This window comes from Brachycentrus maculatus, unplaced genomic scaffold (genome assembly GCF_059751285.1).
Source record: "Brachycentrus maculatus isolate JH-2025_06_01 unplaced genomic scaffold, ASM5975128v1 h1tg000202l, whole genome shotgun sequence".
NCBI classification, from domain to species: Eukaryota; Metazoa; Arthropoda; class Insecta; order Trichoptera; family Brachycentridae; genus Brachycentrus; species Brachycentrus maculatus.
This window is the reverse complement of record NW_028280953.1, coordinates 2,225,653-2,248,040: the sequence shown is the minus strand read 5'-3', so window position 1 is coordinate 2,248,040 and position 22,388 is coordinate 2,225,653. Positions and strand designations below refer to the sequence as shown.

At 36.7% G+C, this 22,388-nt stretch overlaps 1 protein-coding gene across 4 annotated transcripts in view; it reads left to right on the top strand.

Annotated features, from left to right (window-relative positions):
• LOC148307292 (beta-1,4-glucuronyltransferase 1) overlaps positions 1-9,130 on the top strand; it is a 91,729-nt gene extending 82,599 nt beyond the window's left edge. For 2 of the 4 annotated variants that reach the window (XR_015837868.1, XR_015837869.1), the window contains 5 exons: positions 1,965-2,270; positions 3,376-3,508; positions 5,084-5,217; positions 6,894-7,377; positions 7,940-8,671. Coding sequence is in view for 2 of the 4 variants with exons in the window: in XM_088263622.1 (XP_088119748.1) it covers positions 1,965-2,270; positions 3,376-3,508; positions 5,084-5,217; positions 6,894-7,091 (771 nt within the window). In the remaining 2 variants the exon portion in view is untranslated. Of the gene's footprint in view, positions 1-1,964; positions 2,271-3,375; positions 3,509-5,083; positions 5,218-6,893 lie in introns of all 4 variants that reach the window. The other 2 variants (XM_088263622.1, XM_088263623.1) reach the window with 1 other exon arrangement.
• Positions 9,131-22,388: the final 13,258 nt, after the last annotated feature.

The window sequence follows — 22,388 nt, the reverse complement described above, 5'->3', positions numbered from 1 at the left end:
GTATGTGTGAATGTGGGTATGTGGGAATGTGGGTATGTGTATAATGTGGGTATGTGTGAATGTGTGTATGTGGGAATGTGGGTATTTGTATAATGTGGGTATGTGTGAATGTGGGTATGTGGGAATGTGGGTATGTGTATAATGTGGGTATGTGTGAATGTGTGTATGTGGGAATGTGGGTATTTGTAAAAGTGAGTTTGTATGAATGCGGGTATGTGTAAATGTGGATATGTGTATAATGTGGGTATGTGTGAATGTGAGTATTTGGGAATGTGGGTATTTGTAAAAGTGAGTTTGTTTGAATGCGGGTATGTGTAAATGTGGGTATGTGTATAATGTGGGTATGTGTGAATGTGTGTATGTGGGAATGTGGGTATTTGTAAAAGTGAGTTTGTATGAATGCGGGTATGTGTAAATGTGGGTATGTGTATAATGTGGGTATGTGTGAAAGTGGGTATGTGTGAAAGTAGGTGTGCGTGAAGTGGGTATGTGTGAATGTGGGTATGTGTGAGTGTATGCACGTATGTGTGAGTGAGAGAAATATGAGAAATATGAATACGATGATATGAGGAATATAAATACAAGAATATTTTTATTTTATTCCATATTATTGTGCAAAGTAAGGGTTAAGTACCAAATCGGTTCCGGTAATTAAACCCTCACTGTTATGTATGTACGAGGTATTTTACATGCATGACCGTGTTGCTATGCTCACTGCTCGCGCCGTACATAATCTTAGAAATTGTTGACATATACTCACATTATACAGTCTATTGTTAATTTTTTTAAACATTTTATTACAATATTTTATAATTATACTATATAACAATTAAAGCGCGTAGATGTTTTCGTATTGCGTACAAAAAAGGCTGCGAAGAAAAAAAAATTGGGCAGAGGCAATCAATATATTGTAAGGATCTCACTGCAGCTAGTTTTAAAAATCATACGTATATATCATACGTCATATAGCTCACTCCTTTCAACAACGTCATAAATAAAAAATCGTCAATTTTCAGTTGTGCATGTTTTCGGAATGCCCAGAAAATGTACTATATCCCGGCAAAAGCGGCATATTTTAAACTTAGTATTTACCCGTTACAGGGCAGAAAGTGTTGTTTTTGCATTCTGAAGAAAAGGTATAGTTTAATTATTTTTTTAAATATACTAAATATTTTTCACGTGGAGAAAAAACATTCAGGTTTTACCTTAAAAGATCTGTTGCACAGTAAAAGTTCAATAAATGGCTTGATATTTATTTTTAATACATTGTATTATATTTTAAAACTTTATAAACGATCTCCTGAAAAATGAAGTTTTTTGATATATGACGTTGTTGAAAGGAGTGAGCGAATATGGCTAATTTGGACATAAGCAATATAATTTATTGTAAGGACCACACTCCAAACTTAGTTGTGTTTATCAGCTCCGCATGTATTTTATAATAATAATAATAATAAATCTTTATTCCAGCTTGACTAAGTGTTGGGTGCAGTTCTTAGTCAGCCATATATGTTTTACAATTTTTTTGTATAAAATGGAATTAAAAATAATAAACAAATAAAAAAAGAATAATATAATAATAAAACCCTTATCCGCACCCCAATGGTGCATAGGGCACTGCGTCATATAAACGCAGTGTTATATTGATCGTTTACGCATGAAGGAAAGGTGATCAGCCTTCCGCTTCAGGTACCAGTCCAGGGTAATATTGAATAAACATTAATGTGAAAAAATCACTAGTATTTATTTGACCCCCCTGGGAATCGAACCCCGGAACGGTAGCCGAGCGTGCTGACCATTACACTACGTAGGCGGAAAATAATAATAATAATAATTATAAATAAATAAAATAAAATAAATAATAAATAAAATAATAAACATGTCCTCGTTTTTTTTTTTTTTTACTAATTTCTGTTTGCAAACAATCTCGCCTCTTCCACATCTCACTATCGTCCCGTCCCCAGATCCCGAACATGAAGAAGCTGCTCGCGGAGGCGTACAACTGCTCGCTGGCGGCGCCGTACGCGGCGGGGGGCGCGGGCGGCGCCGGGCCCCCGTACAAGGCGCAGCGCCGCCTGCTGTACCCCGTGAACGTGGCGCGCAACGTGGCGCGTGACGCGGCCCTGTCGCACTTCGTGCTCGCCTCGGACGTGGAGCTGTACCCGAGCCCCGGTCTGGCGGGCCGCTTCCTCAACATGGCCGCGCGGCGCCCGGCGCCCAGGCGGGCCGTGTACCCCATCACTATCTTCGAGGTGGACAGCCAGCAGCAGGTATGTCTCTTCGTCAGGACAGTCACTACTATAGTACTATTAACACACTTGTATGACTACGGGCGTCTTCCCCATCACCATCTTCGAGGTGGACAGCCAGCAGCAGGTATGTCTCTTCGCCAGGACAGTCACTACTACAGTATGAAAATATAGTAATATAATGAATTGTGTCATGATGTCTCTTCGTCAGGACTGTCACTACTACAGTATGAAAATATAGTAATAGAATGAATTGTGACATGATGTTTCTTCGTCAGGACAGTCACTACTACAGTATGAAAATATGGTAAAATAACGAATTGTGTCATGATGTCTCTTCGTCAGGACTGTCACTACTACAGTATGAAAATATAGTAATAGAATAAAAATATAGCAAGTCATGAATTGTGTCATGATGTCTCTTCGTCAGGACAGTCAATACTATAGCACTTTACACACACTACGGGCGTCTTCACCATCACCATCTTCGAGGTGGACAGCCAGCAGCAGGTGGGTCATGCTCTCACACATTATTATATATGTAATGGTGTGATCCTCCACCATGAGCTCGTCCCTCACAAGTAAGATGTTGATCTAGCAAGTTTTGAAAATAGGTGCCTGAGGCGAATACTGGGTATAAAGTGGTATGACTTCGTCAGGAATGACGATGTGAGGAGAAGAACTCAACAGCCCCTCATACTGGAAGTCCTGAAGAGGAGAAGCTGGACATGGTTGGGACATGTCCTTAGAATGCCACCTGAGGGCATCAACCCCTTGTGTCTCTTCTTCCGACCCCGAGGATTCCGGCGCCCATCCACCGACTATACTCAGCGGAACTTCGAGACGCCGGACTGACCTGGGAGGAAGCCAAGGAGATGGCGCGTGACAGAGTGACTTGGAGACGTCTCCATATGCTCCCCATATGCTCCCCACCTAGGGAGCGAACACGGAAAGAAGAATAAGAATACATAATTAAAAATTACAAAAATGCGCCCTCACCAAGTTTTTCCGTGATTTGCCGTCAACTCGAGTAATAGTTACTACGCTGTTTTACTTCTGCACTGTACACAATGCACTAGCAGCTCCCGCGCTATTGGTAGGACTGACGCGGCTATCTCTGTTTCAGGTGCCGCACAACAAGACGCAGTTGGTGGCCATGCTCAAGAAGGGGACAGCCATACCGTTCCACAAGAAGGTGTGCGCAGGATGCCACAATGTTCCCCGCAGTAAGGAATGGATCCGAGCTCCGGAAACGCAGTGTAAATAAATATTTGTTTATTTTTCCAGTCAAAGCGTGTGCATCCTCTGCTTTGGTTAGGTTAGGTAAGGCTAGGTTAGGTTAGGTTTGGTTTATCATAACCAATATTTATTAGTTGCTTAAGAATTTTTTTTTCGCCTATTATGAACAAAGATTTAAAGTATATTCCAGTTTATATATCTGAAAAATGATAGTGAATGTGTGGTTTGAATATAAAAAGTTTAACAGGCTACCAAACTTTTTTAGTCTGCCGTCCCCTATCAAAATTTCTCATCAAAAGGGGCAAAAAAAATTGCCAGAATGTCCCAATATAGAAAGAGGGAAGGAACAAAAATATATATCTTACTTCCTAGCACTTCTTTCTGTCTCTTTGGGCTTCTTATGCCCTGTAAAAGTCTTCTAGAACGCCCACAAGGGGGCGTTATCGCACACTTTGAGAAATACTGCCGTAGATGGAAGCATCTGTAGCTTCCGAAACTAGTCGTAACAATGTAATACTCAAGTGGTTAAAAACAAGTGTTTTTAAACTAACTAACCATCACGCCGCTTCTCCGCAGGGGTAGGCAGAGAGAATCGAACGCCACACCACTCTGTCTTTGCAAACATTCTTTGTCTCTTCTACATTCATGCATCTCCTCATACATACCCGACGATTATTACGACTCCTGACCCGGCCGCTTTCAAGTATTTGACATACCTGATTGTGCCAAGTTTTCCTCGGTCGTCCTCTGCTTCTTTTTCCAACTACATTCGCCTCATAAATTTGTTTAACCGTTCTTTCTTCACTCATACGCTCCACATGTCCAAACCATCTCAACACACCTTTCTTAATTTTATCGATAATGCTTATCTCAGCCTTACATTCTTTCCTTATTTCATCATTCGAACATCTATCAAACATCGTTTTGCCACACATTCGTCTGAGGGATCGCATTCTAGTTTTAGGGAAAGAACGAGTGTTTTTATTTATAATTTAATCCTGTCTTACTATGAAGTGAATACCTAAACAATAAATAACTTATTATTCTCAATATTATTAATATTTAAAGCATTTTCATTTTTACTTATTTTTTTTTTACAAAAATCTTAATAATAATAGTATATAACTATTATTTTTTGACATCTCATCAATGATGAAGAAGAATATGGAAGTCTGGGCATTTACGGGGCTGACGACCGTCATCGGCTGGTTTAAGTGATCACTTTACACACGTGTAACATTCACCAATTCTACCCATTATTGACAACCACACTACTCAAATTCTTGGAAGTTCTTTATATATGAACCAATTTAGAAACCTTGTTCTTGAATCACTAGAACTCCACTAGAGACATCTATTGGTGAGATGTAAAGAAGCTTTTTATTAAGCAGAAACTCTTATATTAGTTATCAAAATGTTGTAAATAGTATATAACCACTTACCATACCACCTACTGGTGAGTGTTTATATACTATTATTATTAACATATTTGTTTAAAAAAAAAAAAAGTAAATAACATATTAATGTAGTATGTACAAAAATGGATTGTGACTGACAATTGTGATTGAGGAGTGATGAACGCATTATGATTGCAGTGCTGGACGTGTTCCATGTGGGCAAGCGCGTGGGGCCCTTCATCCACTGGGAGCCCATATTCATCGGGACGCACTCGGACCCCATGTACGACGAGCGCCTCAGCTGGGAAGGAAAGAGCGACAAGATGACGCAGGTGAGACAACTTTTGGTTTATTTATTTATTCAGGAATCAAAAAGCATAGCATAAATAATAATAATAATAATAAAACCCTTATCCGCACCCAAATGGTGCATAGGGCACTGTGTCATATAAACGCAGTGTTATCTTGATCGTTTACACATGAAGGAAAGGTGATCAGCCCTCCGCTTCAGGTACCAGTCCATGGTAATATTGACTAAATATTACAGTGAAAAAATCACTTATATTTTATTTTACCCCCCTTGGGAATCGAACCCAAGACCTCCAGAGCGGTAGCCGAGCGTGCTGACCATTACACTACGGAGGCGGACAAGAATGAATACCATAAATGAATAGTAAATACAATGAAACCTCTATCCATCATTTTTACAGGGACCTTTTAAAATAAACAATGAATACGGGATAAAAAATTTACAATACAAAGGAGATACAATCGAGTAAAGATACCGTCCTCCCAATCTGCATAACCATTGGTAGGTTCAAATTCTGAGCATCTTACTATGGATGGAGCGCTCGGCTCGCTGTACTGACTATTCAATTCAATTCAATTCAATTCAATTTATTTAATAAAAAAATAATACATACATTACGAACAATATTCAAGGCGTATATATTATAATAAAAGTAAGCAATAAGACTTAAAGGTGTAGAAGAATCCCGCTTCGGAAAACTCCTTCGGACACATGGAACAGATCAATATCCAATGTGATATTGTTCAACATAGCGGTAGCTATTCCTACAGGCATAACCATCGGCAGGTTGGTCCTGTGTATAGGAATGTGAAACAATCTATGCCGACGCTGTCTTAGGTAACTATCGGGAACATACAGACCAATGCTCTGGATAATTTCAGGATTATCGATCATACCGCGCAACAATCGATAAAAATGCATAATCAAATACACGAATACTATACGAATGCTCGCATCGTAACGTGTTACGTTACGACGAAATGGCCCCGGTCTGTCCCCACCTTTAGAATTTGAAGAATACAATTCTTCTTCTAAACCTTATCCTCACTCAAGATAACGCTGCATCGTATTGAAGCAGTTATCTTGATTTTTACTTACATAAAGTCAACGTGATCACTCGTGCACTTCAGTAACCAGCCCAGCTTGATATTAAATAAATATTAGAGTGTTTGAAAATGATGCGGAATGTATCGAAACACGTGTCACATTCGATTTTAAGAAAAAGTGGTATTTACTAGGTAAAACTTAAATTAAGTATTTTTTTGTTGATACATGTTAATATAATTTTTCTGACATCTCATCAAAGATGAAGAAGAATATGGAAGTCTGCTTAATAAAAAGCTTCTTTACATCTCACCAATAGATGTCTCTAGTGAAGTTCTAGTGATTCAAGAACAAGGTTTCTAAATTGGTTCAAATACATAGAACTTCCAAGAACTTGAGTAGTGTGGTTGTCAATATTGGGAAGAATTGGTGAATGTTACACGTGTGTAAAGTGATCACTTAAACCAGCCTATGACGGTTGTCAGCCCCGTAAATGCCCAGACTTCCATATTCTTCTTCATCTTTGATGAGATGTCAGAAAAATTATATGAAAATAACTCCTGTAATTGGAGATAATCCAGATTTTGTGAACAAGTATTTGGACACACTCAAAATGTTGTAGATACATGTTAATTTTTTTTATGTATTTTGTAGGCGTACGCAATGTGTGTTTTGGACTACGACTTCATGATACTGAACAATGCGTTCCTCGTTCATCGTCCTGGCATCAAGACCCTCACTAAGGACGTCAAAAGGGCTCAGTTGGCGGGCAAAACTAACCAACTCATCAGGAGGATCATATTCCCGGAGCTAAAGGTGCTCTACGGCACAAGAAAGGGTTGCGCCGTATGATGAAGCTCCCCCGATCGCAGATGATGTGTGCTCGCACTTTCATCGCGCAGTGAAACTTAAACTATGTATCGTTTCATCAAAAAAATTTGATGAATAACGAATGAAGGGTGATATTTCAGGGCTTGTATTCGTCGTTTCATCGATGAATATCACACGATCAAGACGAAATTGGTATTCGTCGTTTCATAGAAAATAAATTAGAAAATATCATTCATGGAGGTCCTCACCAAAACGTTACATTTCCATTATAAATGATTTTAACCGGATCCACGCGGCTCGCATAACCGTATGTGTTTTCACAAAACATTCCCTGTACGCGGCTGACATAACCGTTTGTGTTTTTACTTTGCTCCAAGTTTCGAACCTCAGTTCAACTTGGAGGGATTTTTTCATGGTGTGGAACTTTGGATAAAATAATATGTCAATCCTTGGCCTTATGACATCTGTTGAAATATCTGACTAATAATTTGTAACATCACAAGGATAAATAAAAGAACAGATCCCTGATTTTTCTTGCGGTCGGTAATTAGTTCGCGCCATAATCATACCCTATATCTGTCTCACTCTCGACGCTACGCATCGCCAGTGGGTAAGAGTGACACACGATGCGTGCTTTGATTTATTTATGTTACGATCTTATTTGTTTATATTATGATATATTTCAAGAATAATGTGACACGAGTGTATTATAGAGTACCAAAAAGGCACAATGAATCCCATTGAACGTTTTTATTTAAGAAAATAAATCGTTTCTTAACTAAATACATGATAAAAGTAATCATTTAAAAAACGGTGAAATACCGCCGCGCACGGGCGTCTCTCAGGAACAAAGTGAACGCGGTTAAAAGGTTAAGTAATCAGTGCGATTTAATGATTTCATATTGGTTTAACACAGGATTGGTCACATTTTGTCGCAACTTCAATGAAAATTTCGATAGAATACAGTAAACAGAACAAATTTGCATTTAAAAGATTTTTGTGCAATATTGGAAATGTAACATTTGGTGGGGACATCCACATTTATAATTGTATAAAGGTTATCATAGTCCATAATGGAAAATGGAGGACAAAAAAAATGCGGATGATATTATCAAAATATCGATATTTTATATGTGAAACTATTTTATCCTTGCTAATATTTGTCATTTTTGTTTTGCGATGAATTGATCGCAGTGATAGAGATATATATTTATCATTTCATCGCACGGTGACGCGTCGCTATTGTCACGATGACGTTTCGCGTACCCTTTTCGTTGTTGTTGATATTTTTGGCTGGTACTGCCACTCACTCTTACGATAATTATAATTTAAGATTATGCTTAAATTGACGATATACCATATTTATTGTAAACCGTGACATATTGTTTAAAATTATTATGTACGATATATGTTCTTCTGTTAGAAGTTGATGTAAAAATTTGATTGTTTGTGTTTTATGGTACTGGAATGTACGTAAAAAAAAATATGTAATATATATACATATATTGTGCTAAAATTGTACTTATGAAATTATACAGGTGTATCACAGTCAAGTCCATTCTTATTTGAATAATTTATTTGCGACTTCATGCAAATAAAAATAATGCAATTTTGACTTATATTAACCCCTTGTGATTTGCCCTAATACAATGTATCATTTTCAGACGGTAGGAATACCTATTTTTAACATACTCAACCTATAAAGGATTGTATTAGACTCGTGAAGTGTTTATAACAGCCGATATAATTAATATTTTCATTCATCATTTTCTTGTAGAAAATTCGCCTTCGTAAATACATTGTTTTCGTAAGTTGGTTATGAATGACGTCACATAAACGATTGACTTATTTTAATATTGTTAACATTGCTAAATTATTGGCGGCTCTATTTGTTAATGTCTATGGTCCATTCGAACATCATACGACGTTTTGCCGCAAATTCCTCTGAGACAACGCATTTTAACTGCATTGATTAAAAAAAAATATTTGTAATTTGTCTAGTACGAGTCATGGAATCATGGATGATGTGGCCGAATGACACTATCCATTTCATGTCTGCCCACCCCCATTATCACCGAATGAGGCATATGTTTGATTTTGCTTGATGTGTTTTGTTTCGTTCTTTCACATGACATTCCCATATGCCTTTTTTGCTGTTGTCATTTTACTGTTTTGGCCCTAATTTTAATACTGCCAGTTTCGGGAGAGCTGTCTTCTTTACTTTTATTTTTATACTTAAAGATTAATGTACTCTACTGTGATACATCTTTTTTTTTGGACTTTCTTATTCTTAAATCTGATATCACAATTGTAGATCAATTTTGAACTAAATCAATTTGGGATCAGTGTCAGCTTGATCTAAACCAAACCGGCATCAACTTCGACCATTCCTAACCACTTGACTTGATTTAACATATTGACCATTTGGGAATCTCTATTCACATATACCCATATACGTGGAATAATAATAGTACTACTAGTTTTCATCGCCTTTTTAAAAGCCAAGTTCGATATACAGTAAACCCTCCCCTATAACGTTGAGATAGGTACCGCGTTATCGGAGGGAACGTTATAAAAGGTTAATGTGTCAAAGTGTATTTTTACATTTCAACCAGCAAAAATGACTAAAATGAGTCATTATGTAATCAAAATTTCCTTCATCTTCAAACCCTTATGAGCACCCGATGGTGCATAGGGCACTGCATCATATAAAAGCAGTGTTATCTTGATCGTTAACACATGAAGATAAGGTGATCGGCCTTCCGCTTCAGGTACCAGTCCAGGGTAATATTGAATAAATATTAGATGGAAAAATCACTTATATTCATTTGACCCCCCCCATCTGGGAATCAAACCGGGACCTCCAGGACTGTAGCCAAGCGTGCTGACCATTACACTACAGAGGCGGTCATTTAAATCAAATTAGTCAACAGTCCGCCTTCTCCTGAGGAGAAGGCGGACTGTTGACTAATGACTGTTTTACGTGGTTTCCTCCCAGCAATGAGCAAATGCAGAGAAGTTCCTATTTGACCCACACTAGATCATCCCTCCTGTTCCCAACACAGATTCAAATAAAAACATATTTAATTAGCTAGAAGAAACAAAAATACACTAAATGATCTATAAACCTTGTACATAATAAGCAAGGTAAATAATAAATGCAATTCCCATCTAAAAAAAAAAAAAAAAAAAAATCAAATTAGAATACAATTTAAAAACATTTGCCCCTTATAACGTTACCTCCGATAAAGCGGTACCTATCTCAACTTATATATTATAATTATCTTCTTAAAATCAGATTTGTAAGAATTATACTATGGTTTCTAGTTGAATACCAATTTAATTTAACAGAAGGGAAGCAAGATGAAAGCGGATTACTTTTAACACAAATTTATTCAGTTCTATAAAATTACAATCAAGAAATATTTAAGAATAATCGCGTGATTCTAATATGAGAACAGTCGAAATACGTGTCGATCGGAGGACGGGCGGCGACGAAGTGTCACGGGCTAGTTTCCGCTCGTTGCGGGCTCCGGTGTAGGGTGTTCGTTATTTCACTCGATTTGAGTTGCCATAGTAGATGTGTGGGTTGCCACAATACATTTCAGGTTTAAAAAATGCATTTAACCCAAAAGCGCAACATGTATTTAAAATGCATTTAACAGCGCATGCAGCTCACGGCTGGAAACCAAAACTATACCCGAATTTCTCAGGACAGTAGTCAAATATTTATTTTAATTTTTTATTATTCTTCGTACTATTGGCATCTGTCTTAATTATCCTGAATTTTTTTTTGTCCGCCTCCGTAGTGTAATGGTCATCACGCTCGGCTATCGTTCTGGAGGTCCCGAGTTCGATAAACAGTAGATATAATATCGATAATATAGTATCGATATAATTTTCGGGGGGTTTACTGTAATAAGAATTGGCATTCGGTTGAGGTTATGTTGTCTGCGGTTTATGACAGGTCAGATCCTAATCATTGATGAAATAACCGGGTTAAAATATGTTTCGGAGTACCTACCATTGTGCATTGTGAAGTGCTTTTTTTGCAAGTGTGATTTTGACCTTATTCTTTGTAAATATGCTTCGAGTATTTTGTTAAATTTGCACTATACGATAGAAAATTATTTCTTAATTTAATTTAATTTAATCATATAAATGTATGAATAATTCCTGTAAATAGTTCCTAGTTTTATACTGACTTACAAAACTATCAACTCCGTGTCTCGGATACGCTATTACATTAATTCCAATGACAAGGTAAATATTAAAATTTTTTAATTATTTATTTACAAAAATTTGTTGATGTTATATTTTAACATGATATAACGCAGTCAAAATTTCATTTGTAAATTCCAATATTCCTCGTAACGGGGTCAGTGAAGTACAAACTCTTATTTCTTCTAACCCTTTTCCGCACCCAATGGTGCATAGGGCACTGCATCACATTGGCGCAGTTATATCTTGATCGTTACTTACATGACGGCAAGGTGATAACTCCTGCGTTTCAGTGACCAGTCCAGGGTAATATTAAATAAATATTAGAGTGTAAAATCACTAATATTAATTCTCACCCCCCTGGGAATCCAACCTGAGATCTTCAGCACGGTAGCTAAATACGCTAACTATTACACCACGGAGGCGGACCTATCAACCATTTAAGGTTACGGGTAATATCAACCATTTTTAATTTAAGTTATACTTGGTATATACCACTATAGTGGTATTTACTTAGTAAAACTTAAATTAACAATCCATTAAGTTATTAGAAGTAAACAGCAGATATTAATGATTTATTTTTATTGGATTTAATGTAGTCTGATTGTGAGATACGGAGTTACGAATCGCCTTAAATCTTATGAGTGTATATTGGATTATTTATTGTTTTTACGAAGGGTGTTTTGTAGATATGCCGCTTTACCACGCACCGAATCATTGCCGTGTGTTCTTGTACCGCATTTAGGTCCTGCTGTTTCCATATCACTGGGCAATACAATTGTCTAACACTGTTACATATTTTTTTAAGCAGTGGCAACTCACTAATCGAACAAAGAACTCAAAAGGAGTACAACATTGGAAACGGATCCACTTGAGGTTTTTGTCGAACAACCCATATATCTAATTGAAAGTACGATAAAGAAAAACTTGTTTGGTATTGTTTTCTGAGTGATTGTATAATATCGTGAGTATACGCCAAAAAGTGTTAACTCCTAAATCCCCTGTTTGAATAATCCCTGTTCTTTAAAGCTTTTCATTCATTCAAACCCCGCACCCCAATGGTGCATAGGGCACTGGATCATATAAACTCAGTGTTATCTTGATCATTAACACATGAAGGAAAGGTGATCAGCCCTCCGCTTCAGGTACCAGTCCAGGGTAAAATTAAATAAATATTAGAGTGAAAAAATCACCCATATTTATTTGACCCTCCCTGGGAATCGAATCCGGGACCTCCAGTACGGTAGCCGAGCGTGCTGACCATTAAAGCTTTTAGCCTGAATAAAATACCCGCTATCAATCTTAAAGTTGAATCTATTTTTAAAACCACATATATCTGACATTTTAAACTATTGTATTTTGTACATTACTGTATTTTGCCAGTTTATAAAACGTTGAAAACTTTATAATGCTGCATCATTAAGTCAAATTGCATATTTTCGAGCTTTTTTGCCAGTATAACCACGATAAAACAATTCCAAATAAGTTTGTCTTTCTGAGAGATACTATAATCACATAGAAAGAAAACCTCACTCTTGTTGACGAACAAATCTGTTAAAAATTATAAATCTTGAGTGTGCGATTTTTGGTTGAAAATGATAACTTTTGGTTGATAAGAATCAGATTTTTCAAATCTGTTTTGTCGATATTTGCAATGAAATTTGTGAGATAGAAATCGCTAAAAAGATCGCTAGAAATATTTTCAGACCCTGCGGTCGAGGGATTTTCAACCAAGAATCGATCAAGACAGCTACAATATAAGTATGAAAATCCCGTGGCATGCATGCCCAATGCAGAGATCATTTCTTTTTCATCTTTTTGTGTATATTTTTTTTATTTAAAATGTTTTATTTTTACACAATATCAATCTTTCTATGATATTAATAGATTAACAGAGAAAGTATTGGAATATCAGGGCTGGGGCTATTTTTGCATTTATGGTTGTTGCACTGTTGATAAATTTAAAAGAAATAGTCATTCGTAATTATTTTAAGTGTTTTTGAGACAAATAATAGTACAGTGGAACCTTGATATGACGATTCTCAAGGGGTCTTGAAAAAAATCAAAATATCGAGTGATTTTAAATATTGGATCGCTAAAAGTCAGTTATATAGTTCCCTCTCTTATTTGTTGATCTTTATACTGGGTTCCGTCCCATCTAACAGAAATTTCCAATCTTGGGACCCACCGCTTGGCTGTCTTAGAAAAAAGAAGGCATAAGTACATAGCTGAATGAAATATCAAATTTATCACTTCCTATTTGTTTAAATTCATGTTTACAGTGGCGAGGGCCCACTGAATATTCCCATAGTTTGGGAAACCAGGCTCTGTATGTAACGAAATTTATGGAATCCAGCTTCGTTAAAACTTTTAATATGTGTGATATAGTACAGTACATCATGGTTGAAATGTGTACACAGTTTTACTTAACACATTACTACATACTATACAGCATGGGTCGGCAACCTTTTGTTGTAAAAGGGCCAAATATTTTTCATGGGGATCAGTGCGGGCCGCACTTGCAGTAGGTATACATACAATATTTATGTACAAATATTTTAGTTTAAAAAATAAAACGCTAAGTGTATATTTTAACGACATTTATTGTATTTAATAAAATCAATGAGATTCCTTTCGCTCCCTTTCTCGCTTCCTTTCACTCGATTGTGTATAATATCATCCGTCTTGTGCGTTGCGGCGAGAATCTCGCGGGCCGCACCAAGATGTCTCGCGGGCCGCATGCGGCCCGCCGGCCGCAGGTTGCCGACCCATGCCATACAGTATATACACATTAGTTACATAAATGTATTGAAATTAACTAAAACTTACTTTTTATATTATAGATGTCTCAATTTGAGATGAAGGATCTTACCATCTATTATTTTATGCAGGGCTTACGACCCGGCATTTGGCCGGCCTAAGTGATTATTTTGTACACTTGTGTAACATTCATCATTCTGGGTATTACATTTTATTAGTAATATTTTTTAAAAGATGTATATATGCACAGTTGTTGAATTCCTTTCTTATATTGATAGATTTGGAATTTAGGCTTATTGTGGCGCCATCAGTTGAGAATTTCGTTAAGCATAAAGCATATCATCCGTAGGGTGAATGATCCAGTGTCTGATGATTGAACAAGTATTTTTTTTTAAATGTTACTTACTGTGGTTTGTTTACGTGCTATATTCGTTAAATAGGGGTATATTTTTCATTGAATGCTACGGATAGTCCAAGGGGGTATCAAAAAACTTGTTACATTGAAGAATCCCTTATATTAAGGTCCTTTATATCAAAGTTCCACTGTATGATATCAAAATTTGTACATAATTTTATTGCCTGTTAAGCAAATATGTATCTTATATCTAATGTATGGCAAGGTAACACGCTCCTTATCATTCACTTTGTCACAGAAAATGAACGATGAATGATAAGGAGAGTGTTATATTACCATACCACAAAGTTAATAATGGTGTTAATATACAAAATATATGACAAGGTAACCTCACAATACATGATGATCATGATGATCATGTCTTTATAACGACCTTACACTGTATTGTGAGGTTACCTTGTCATATATTTTGTACTACTAGTAGTAGTAGTACAAAATATATGACAAGGTAACCTCACAATACATGATGATCATGATGATCATGTCTTTATAACGACCTTACACTGTATTGTGAGGTTACCTTGTCATATATTTTGTACTACTAGTAGTAGTAGTACAAAATATATGACAAGGTAACCTCACAATACATGATGATCATGATGATCATGTCTTTATAACGACCTTACACTGTATTGTGAGGTTACCTTGTCATATATTTTGTACTACTAGTAGTAGTAGTACAAAATATATGACAAGGTAACCTCACAATACATGATGATCATGATGATCATGTCTTTATAACGACCTTACACTGTATTGTGAGGTTACCTTGTCATATATTTTGTACTACTAGTAGTAGTAGTACAAAATATATGACAAGGTAACCTCACAATACATGATGATCATGATGATCATGTCTTTATAACGACCTTACACTGTACTGGTAGTAGTAGTACAAAATATATGACAAGGTAACCTCACAATACAGTGTAAGGTCGTTATAAAGACATGATCATCATGATCATGCAAAAATCTATGTAGTAGAGATCTCGCTTTTGTGTGTATTTTTAATCAAATTTCATCATTTTTATCAATATTTTTCAGATTTTTTAAAAATGTATCTCCACAGAGCTGAGAAGTTTTTTGCTGTCTTTGCTTACAATCTTGCTTGAACAGATTCAAAACCAAGTGTCTAATTCTGATCAAAATATGTTTATATATATAATAAGTATTTGAACCACTTATTTTGTAATGTTTATTTTATTTAACTTATAAAATAACTTTGTTTTAACCCTTAGCGCTCGTGTGCCGCCGCTGTAGCACCAAAAAATTGAGTCTCGATCTGTCCGGGAGTGTGGTACATGATCGTCCAAACAAAACATTTCTCAGAGGAGTATGGGAGTACGTGAACGGCCGAGCTTATATATAAAGCCCGGTGACATTTATTTCTAAAATGGTACTTGTACTGCCATCTGTAGTTTGTATGCAAACACTAAAACTACACTTTTTATGTTTTACCCACGACATTTTACTTAAAATAAAGTTTGTGGGACGTCATCACGATGACGCTGTCAAAGAAAACCCATGAAATAAAACATGGATAATTTTCATATAAAAACATGTTTACTAGTGTGAATATTTTTTTATTTAAGAAAATATGTTACTTATAGCATTGGCTATGATAAAAAATTATAAAATGTAAAAAAAATCATTTAAAAAATGTTCACAAAAATGCCTCAGTTTTGTCCGCAGAAACTCACTCCCAAACAGGCTAATACTCAATATTTTTAATACATCTATATTTTTCTGCTTTTCAATATGATCATATGACCAGATCATATCATAGGGTTGGTGGTGTACGCATACCAATAATATTTCTAGTGCAAAGGGTTAATATTTTTAAAAAAAATGTCTGCCAAAAGCAAACTAAAATATGTATTACACAGTGGAACCTCTCATAGCGAGCAAATTAATTCCAGAATCTTACTCGTTTAGCAAAATATTTGTTGTTTTGAGTGGCACAGATGTCGCTGCTCACAAGTGAATGCCGAGAAAAAGGGACTTACCCTTTCTCTGTAACTCGTTATGCGAAATGTCACTCGCAAGAAAGCAAATTTTTCACTTTTTTTGCTTGCTATGCGAATTACTCGTTATAAAAGGTTCCACTGTAAAAATCACATTTTCATCTATGAATAAAAAAATCAAATAATTTGTGAACACATACATATCGCTCACTCCTTACAACAATGTCATAAATAAAAAATCGTCAATTTTCAGTTGTGCATGTTTTCGGAATGCCCATAAAATGTACTATATCCCAGCAAAAGCGGCATATTTTTAACTTAATATTTACCCGCTACAGGGCGGAAAGTGTTGTTTTCGCATTTTGAAGAAAAGGTATTGTTTAATTATTTTTTTAAATATACTAAATATTTTTCAAATGGAGAAAAAACCTTCAGGTTTCACCTAATGTTGCACAGTAAAAGTTCAATAATTGGCTTGATATTTATTTTTAATACACTGTATTATATTTTTAAACTTTAAAAAGGTTCTCCTGAAAAATCAAGTTTTTTGATTTATGACGTTGTTGAAAGGAGTGAGCGATATATTACACACTGTTGTTAATTTAAAAAAAAGGATTTGTTTATTTTTTATACACTTTGGGCGTTCGTGCACTACACGGAATTACACGGAATTTGACCGTCCGGCAGTCCGGTTTTGAAAAATGAAAGCGACTACGACAGTCTAGCGTGATCGAATTTACGCGCAACGTGTTCACGCACCGATCCGAAGAAAGATGGAGAAAAGCACAAGCCAATCATCGTTTTAAAACGCTAACTGACGTGCCTGACGGTAAAATTCCGTGTAATTCTGTGTAGTGGACAAACGCCCTTTGGCTTCTTTAAATGCCATTGAAAACTTACTTTGGACTATAGCTGTGTGGGATTACCATATAAGTTCAATTGTTGCACCCTCCTTACCCAGTCTTGTTTACTTTGAATGCTTCAATTTGCCGTATCGATGCTAGTTTTGCAATGTCCACATCTTCGAAACTATTAATGTCATCTCTGTTTAGGATAATTATTATAATACGATTTTTGATTTCATATAAATTTTTCTTTTCGCTTTTATCAATTACCAATATTTGTTTTCTTGGTCTGGCTCCGTAGTGTAATGGTCAGCACGCTCGGCTACCGTTCTGGAGGTCCCGGGTTCGATTCCCAGGGGAGGGTATAATAGGTATAAGTGATTTTTTCAATCTAATATTTATTCAATACTACCCTGGACTGGTACCTGAAGCGGAGGGCTGATCACCTTTCCTTCATGTGTTTAACTATCAAGATAACACTGGTTTATATGATGCAGTGCCCTATGCACCATTGGCGTGCGGATGAGGGTTTGAGGTGAGGAGGTTTTCTTTGATAGCGTCACTACGATGACGGCACACAAGCTTTGTTTTAAGTAAAATGCAATGGGTAAAATAGAAAAATGATCCGAATAAAACTTGATAGTGTTCAAGTACAACCACAGATGGCAGTACAGGTGGCATTTTAGAAATAAATGTCACCGGGCTTTAGTTATAAGCGCAGCCGTTCACCAATGCCCATACTCCTTTGAGGAATGTTTTGCTTGTACCATGTACTGCGATACTTCAGGACAGGTTGAGTTTAGTCAGGTCAAAATTTATCATATTTCTTGCAAAATTCCTACCAAACAGAGATGGCTTTTAGGTTTCAAAGCTGTTGAATAATTTATTTAAAAATATATACCCTGTAAAATTGGTGTAATTAAATGTGCCTTAATATAAATGTAAGAAGTGCGTGAAAAGACGTATCTCAACATAAGACAAAAGATAAAATTTTTGTATTTTGTAATTCGATGTTTGTAAATCACTCATAATTGTGAATCTTTGAACAATGTATACACATTTATACAATACTGAATGTATATTATTTATATCTATATATATATGTAATAGAAAATATATTCTCTCAATGCTTGTTTTATTCATAAACAAAATTAAGTGTTTACAGGGCTTACGACCGTCATAGGCTGGCGATCACCTTACACACGCGTAACATTCGTCAATTCTACCCATGATTGACAACCACACTACTCATATTCTTGAAATTTCTAGATATATTGATCAAACTCGAAACACAGTGAGCCAGAGTCACTAGGAATGAGGAAAGTTTTTTTTAAAGCAGTAACTCTCTCATTTGTACGTGAGGTCCGAATCCTGGATTATATTTTAATACTGGGGCAACACTAGAAAACAATTTGAAATTTTTATTTAAGTTTACAATTTGAACAAGTATTATTTGGACACACTCAAAATGTTGAAATTAAGTGCCTTCTAAAACCTGGATGACCATTGTGGATTTGGAAAATCCGCTTATCAAGAAACCCTTTCATCCGTCTTTAACCTATGTTACAAAAGTTACAGTCTTAATTAGCTGGTTGAGGGGTGGGATCGTACTGCACATATCGTCTTCTCGCATTTTTTCTTCTTTCTTCTTTATGAGTCCTCTGACCTCCCCTGCTGCATATAGGCCTCTTCTCCTTCTTTCCATTTCCTCCGGTCGGTTGCTGCTTGCAGCCAGTTTATACCCCCCACAGTGACTATGTCGTCAGACCATCTCTTTTGGGGTCTTCCGACACCTGTAGTGTTCTCCCAAGGTCTCCATAGAGTTCTAGGGGTCAATCTTGTGGAGTCCTGTCTTGCAATATGTCCTGCCCACTGCCATTTGAGTTTTGCTCTAACAAATAAATAAAAAGTAATTCACATTTTTAAAAATATGTGTATACGTTATATGTCGAACACTCGACAGACAGAATTTTCAGCCACTATTGGCGGGCACATACGAATAGTTCCGCGGGCGCCATGGTGCTCGCAGGTACGGGGTTGGGAACCTCTGATCTAGATCTTCCATCTTGATGTTATGTCGCCTAAGGTCTGGGCACTGCTCACTGCCTGTGCATCTCTATAAGATAAAACGTGTTACATCACCATATTGCCAATATGGACAAGATATAGGGGATGCAAACCCCACGTTCTTTCAGTGTCCGCTCACAACAGAGAAGAAATTTTAAATAGCTTAACACAGGCAGGAATCCAACTCCCCAGCCAAGTATCCACCCTTCTTTCTGCACCTCATTCTAGAATTCCTTATTCTGCGCTCATAATTTCTAAAATGATAAAGCTAGCATTTAGGCTGGTGCTGAGGCGTAGTTGGGTAGACGCTCGACTGCAAAACTGGCGTCGCGGGTTCGATTCCCGCCAATTGCTAAATGAATTCAAGAAAGATTTATTTTTAATTGGTCTGGGTGTTTGTGATGTGTTTTTCACATTTACCTTCCCTATCCTTACCATCCTACCTGCAGACAAGCATCTAAAATAGACGTTTTGCGGGTTATTCCTTTAAAAAAAAAATTTAAACTAAGAAAATTTTATTTATTGTTATTATTATTTTTTGTACGATAGATGTTCAAATGGATGCAAAGAATGCAAGGTTGGGATAAGCATTATAGATAAAATTAAGAAAGGTGTTTTGAGATGGTTTTGGCATGTGGAACGTACGAGTAAGGATAGAACGGTAGGACAAATTTATAGCAAATGTAGTTGGAAAAAAAAACGGAGGAAGACTGAAGAAAACTTGTCACAATTAGGTATGTCAAATACTTGAAAGAGGAGTCGAAATAATCAAAGGGAGATCATGAATGTTGAGAGCGAAGAATGTTTGCAAAAACAGGGTGGTATTCTCTGCCTACCCCTGCGGAGAAGTGGCGTGATGGTTAGTTAGTTTATTTTTTTTTGTAAATAAAAACAAGACTTGACGCTGGCAGAAACATCCTCTCCCTGCGTGACTGCCAAAAAAAACTGTCTCCAGTCTCAAAAAAAACTGATCACTCCACCTTACAGTCAACATTTGCTTCCGATGAAGTACGTTACACCGTTTATAAGCCATAGAAAGTAAATACGATAGATTATCTTATTATCAGAAATCATTTAAAACAAGGATTTGCACTTTATCATTTTTATGATAATAATGATTATTTATTAAAAACGTGGATATTAAGTTGGATTATTTTTAAAACCTAGACCACAGGAAGCAGAGTGGAACTGGGCAGGTTATGTTGCACGCATGTCTGAGGATAGATGGACGAAATAGGTGCTTGACTGGAGGTCTAGAACGTCCTAACGAGGTTCTGCGTCCTAACGCAGAAGCGTGGGTAGGCCCCAGACAAGATGGTCCGATGACATTAGGAAAGTGGCGGACCTGCACTGGAAGAGAGAGAACTGTGGAAGTCCAAGCGGGAGGCCTTTGTTCAATACTGGACACAAGAAGAAGGCTGAAGTAAGACCACAGGACTTGTTTTAATGTACCTTAATACTGGACTATCGTAAAATGTATAATATGATGTTGAGAAAAACTCACATTTTCCCAAAAATGTTTAGTAAAAACATTTTAAAATTTCTTACTCGGTATCGCAATGTGTTTCCGGTTATGGATCGGAGAGTCTTCATCTCGGAGGTTCAAAGTCGAGATTTTGTTCTGGAAGTATCTGCTCTGCTGTATGTGTAAGACAGAGGATATCGTGAGATGGGGACAACAACGAAGGCGATTCTGGAATGAACATATAAACAGAATGTCAGAAGACAAACTTCCACGTATCGCCCTTCAAGGCAACCCTGAAGGACGCAGGCCCCAGGCAGACCTCCGAAAAGATGGAAAGACAGCTGGGAGTCAACATCCCAAGAGCGACATGCGGAGGCACAAACAGATCTCTAGGATCTACAAAAAGAAGAAGAAGAAGAAGATTTAAAAATAGGTGCAACATGTTTTTTGAGACCTTTGTATAAAATACGAATATAAAATATCGGCAAAAACTAAGGTACATGCTAGTTATCACTACATTCTTTATATGTGTTATATCGGTGCTTCCCACAGATTGGGTCTCCGTCATTAATTTTACGAATGTCCCGTAAATTAGGGTTAAAAACGTGAGTGTTTTTTTTATAATTATGTCATCAAGAAAAGGCGATTTGGTTATTAACGTGCAAAGGCAAATAGCCGCAAGTTAAAAACAGTAGTTTTGAGATAAACAAGTTTTTAACTTAAAATTATGATTTTTGCCAAAATATGTATCAAATTAATACAGTTTTGCGACTATTTGGATAATGGATATCTCGGTAAAGGAAAAAGATAGAGCAAAATCTGTGATTGTATATGATAGAGGCCTGTTATAAGAATGTTTTGAGCCGTGTTACGCCAAACAGCCACAACTTGAGTTACAGCTAGTTGCCTTTACACATTAGTTATTAGGCTAGTTATCATGTACTTCGCATGCCTCCTGAGAGCCGCCATCAAGCTTGCCTCTTTCATGAGGCATCAGGTTCCCACCGCCCAAGACGTCTACTGCTGACAATCTGTCGGCAATTCGGAGCTCGGATCTGACTTGGGAGGATGCTAGAGAGCCGGCGGCCGACAGAAGAGCCTGGAGGCAGTTTGTGGACTCCATATGCCCCTCATAGGGAACGGATATGCTTAAGAAATAATATTTTGATCCCCTGGGAATCAAATCCGGGACCATGTGTACGATAAACACCTTCTCCCCGCTATACTTCAAAGGCAAACATTTTTAACATCTCAACAGTGGTGAAAAAGAATATGGAAGTCTAGGCACTGTCGGTGGTTGTCGATGACGGATAGAATTGGTGAATGTTACACGCATGTAAAGTGATCACTTAACCAAGCCTATGACGGTCGTAAGCCCTGTAAATACCTAGACTTCCATATTCTTCTTCATCTATGTTGAGTTGTCAAAAATGTATAAAATTAATTCAGATTTGTGAAAAAGTATTTAAAGAAAGGAATGTAAGGCTGAACTAGGCTAACTAATTGAAAAGATTAAGAAGAGTTCTTTAAGGTGGTATGGACATGTGGAGCGAATGGATAACGAGAGAATGATATACGTGA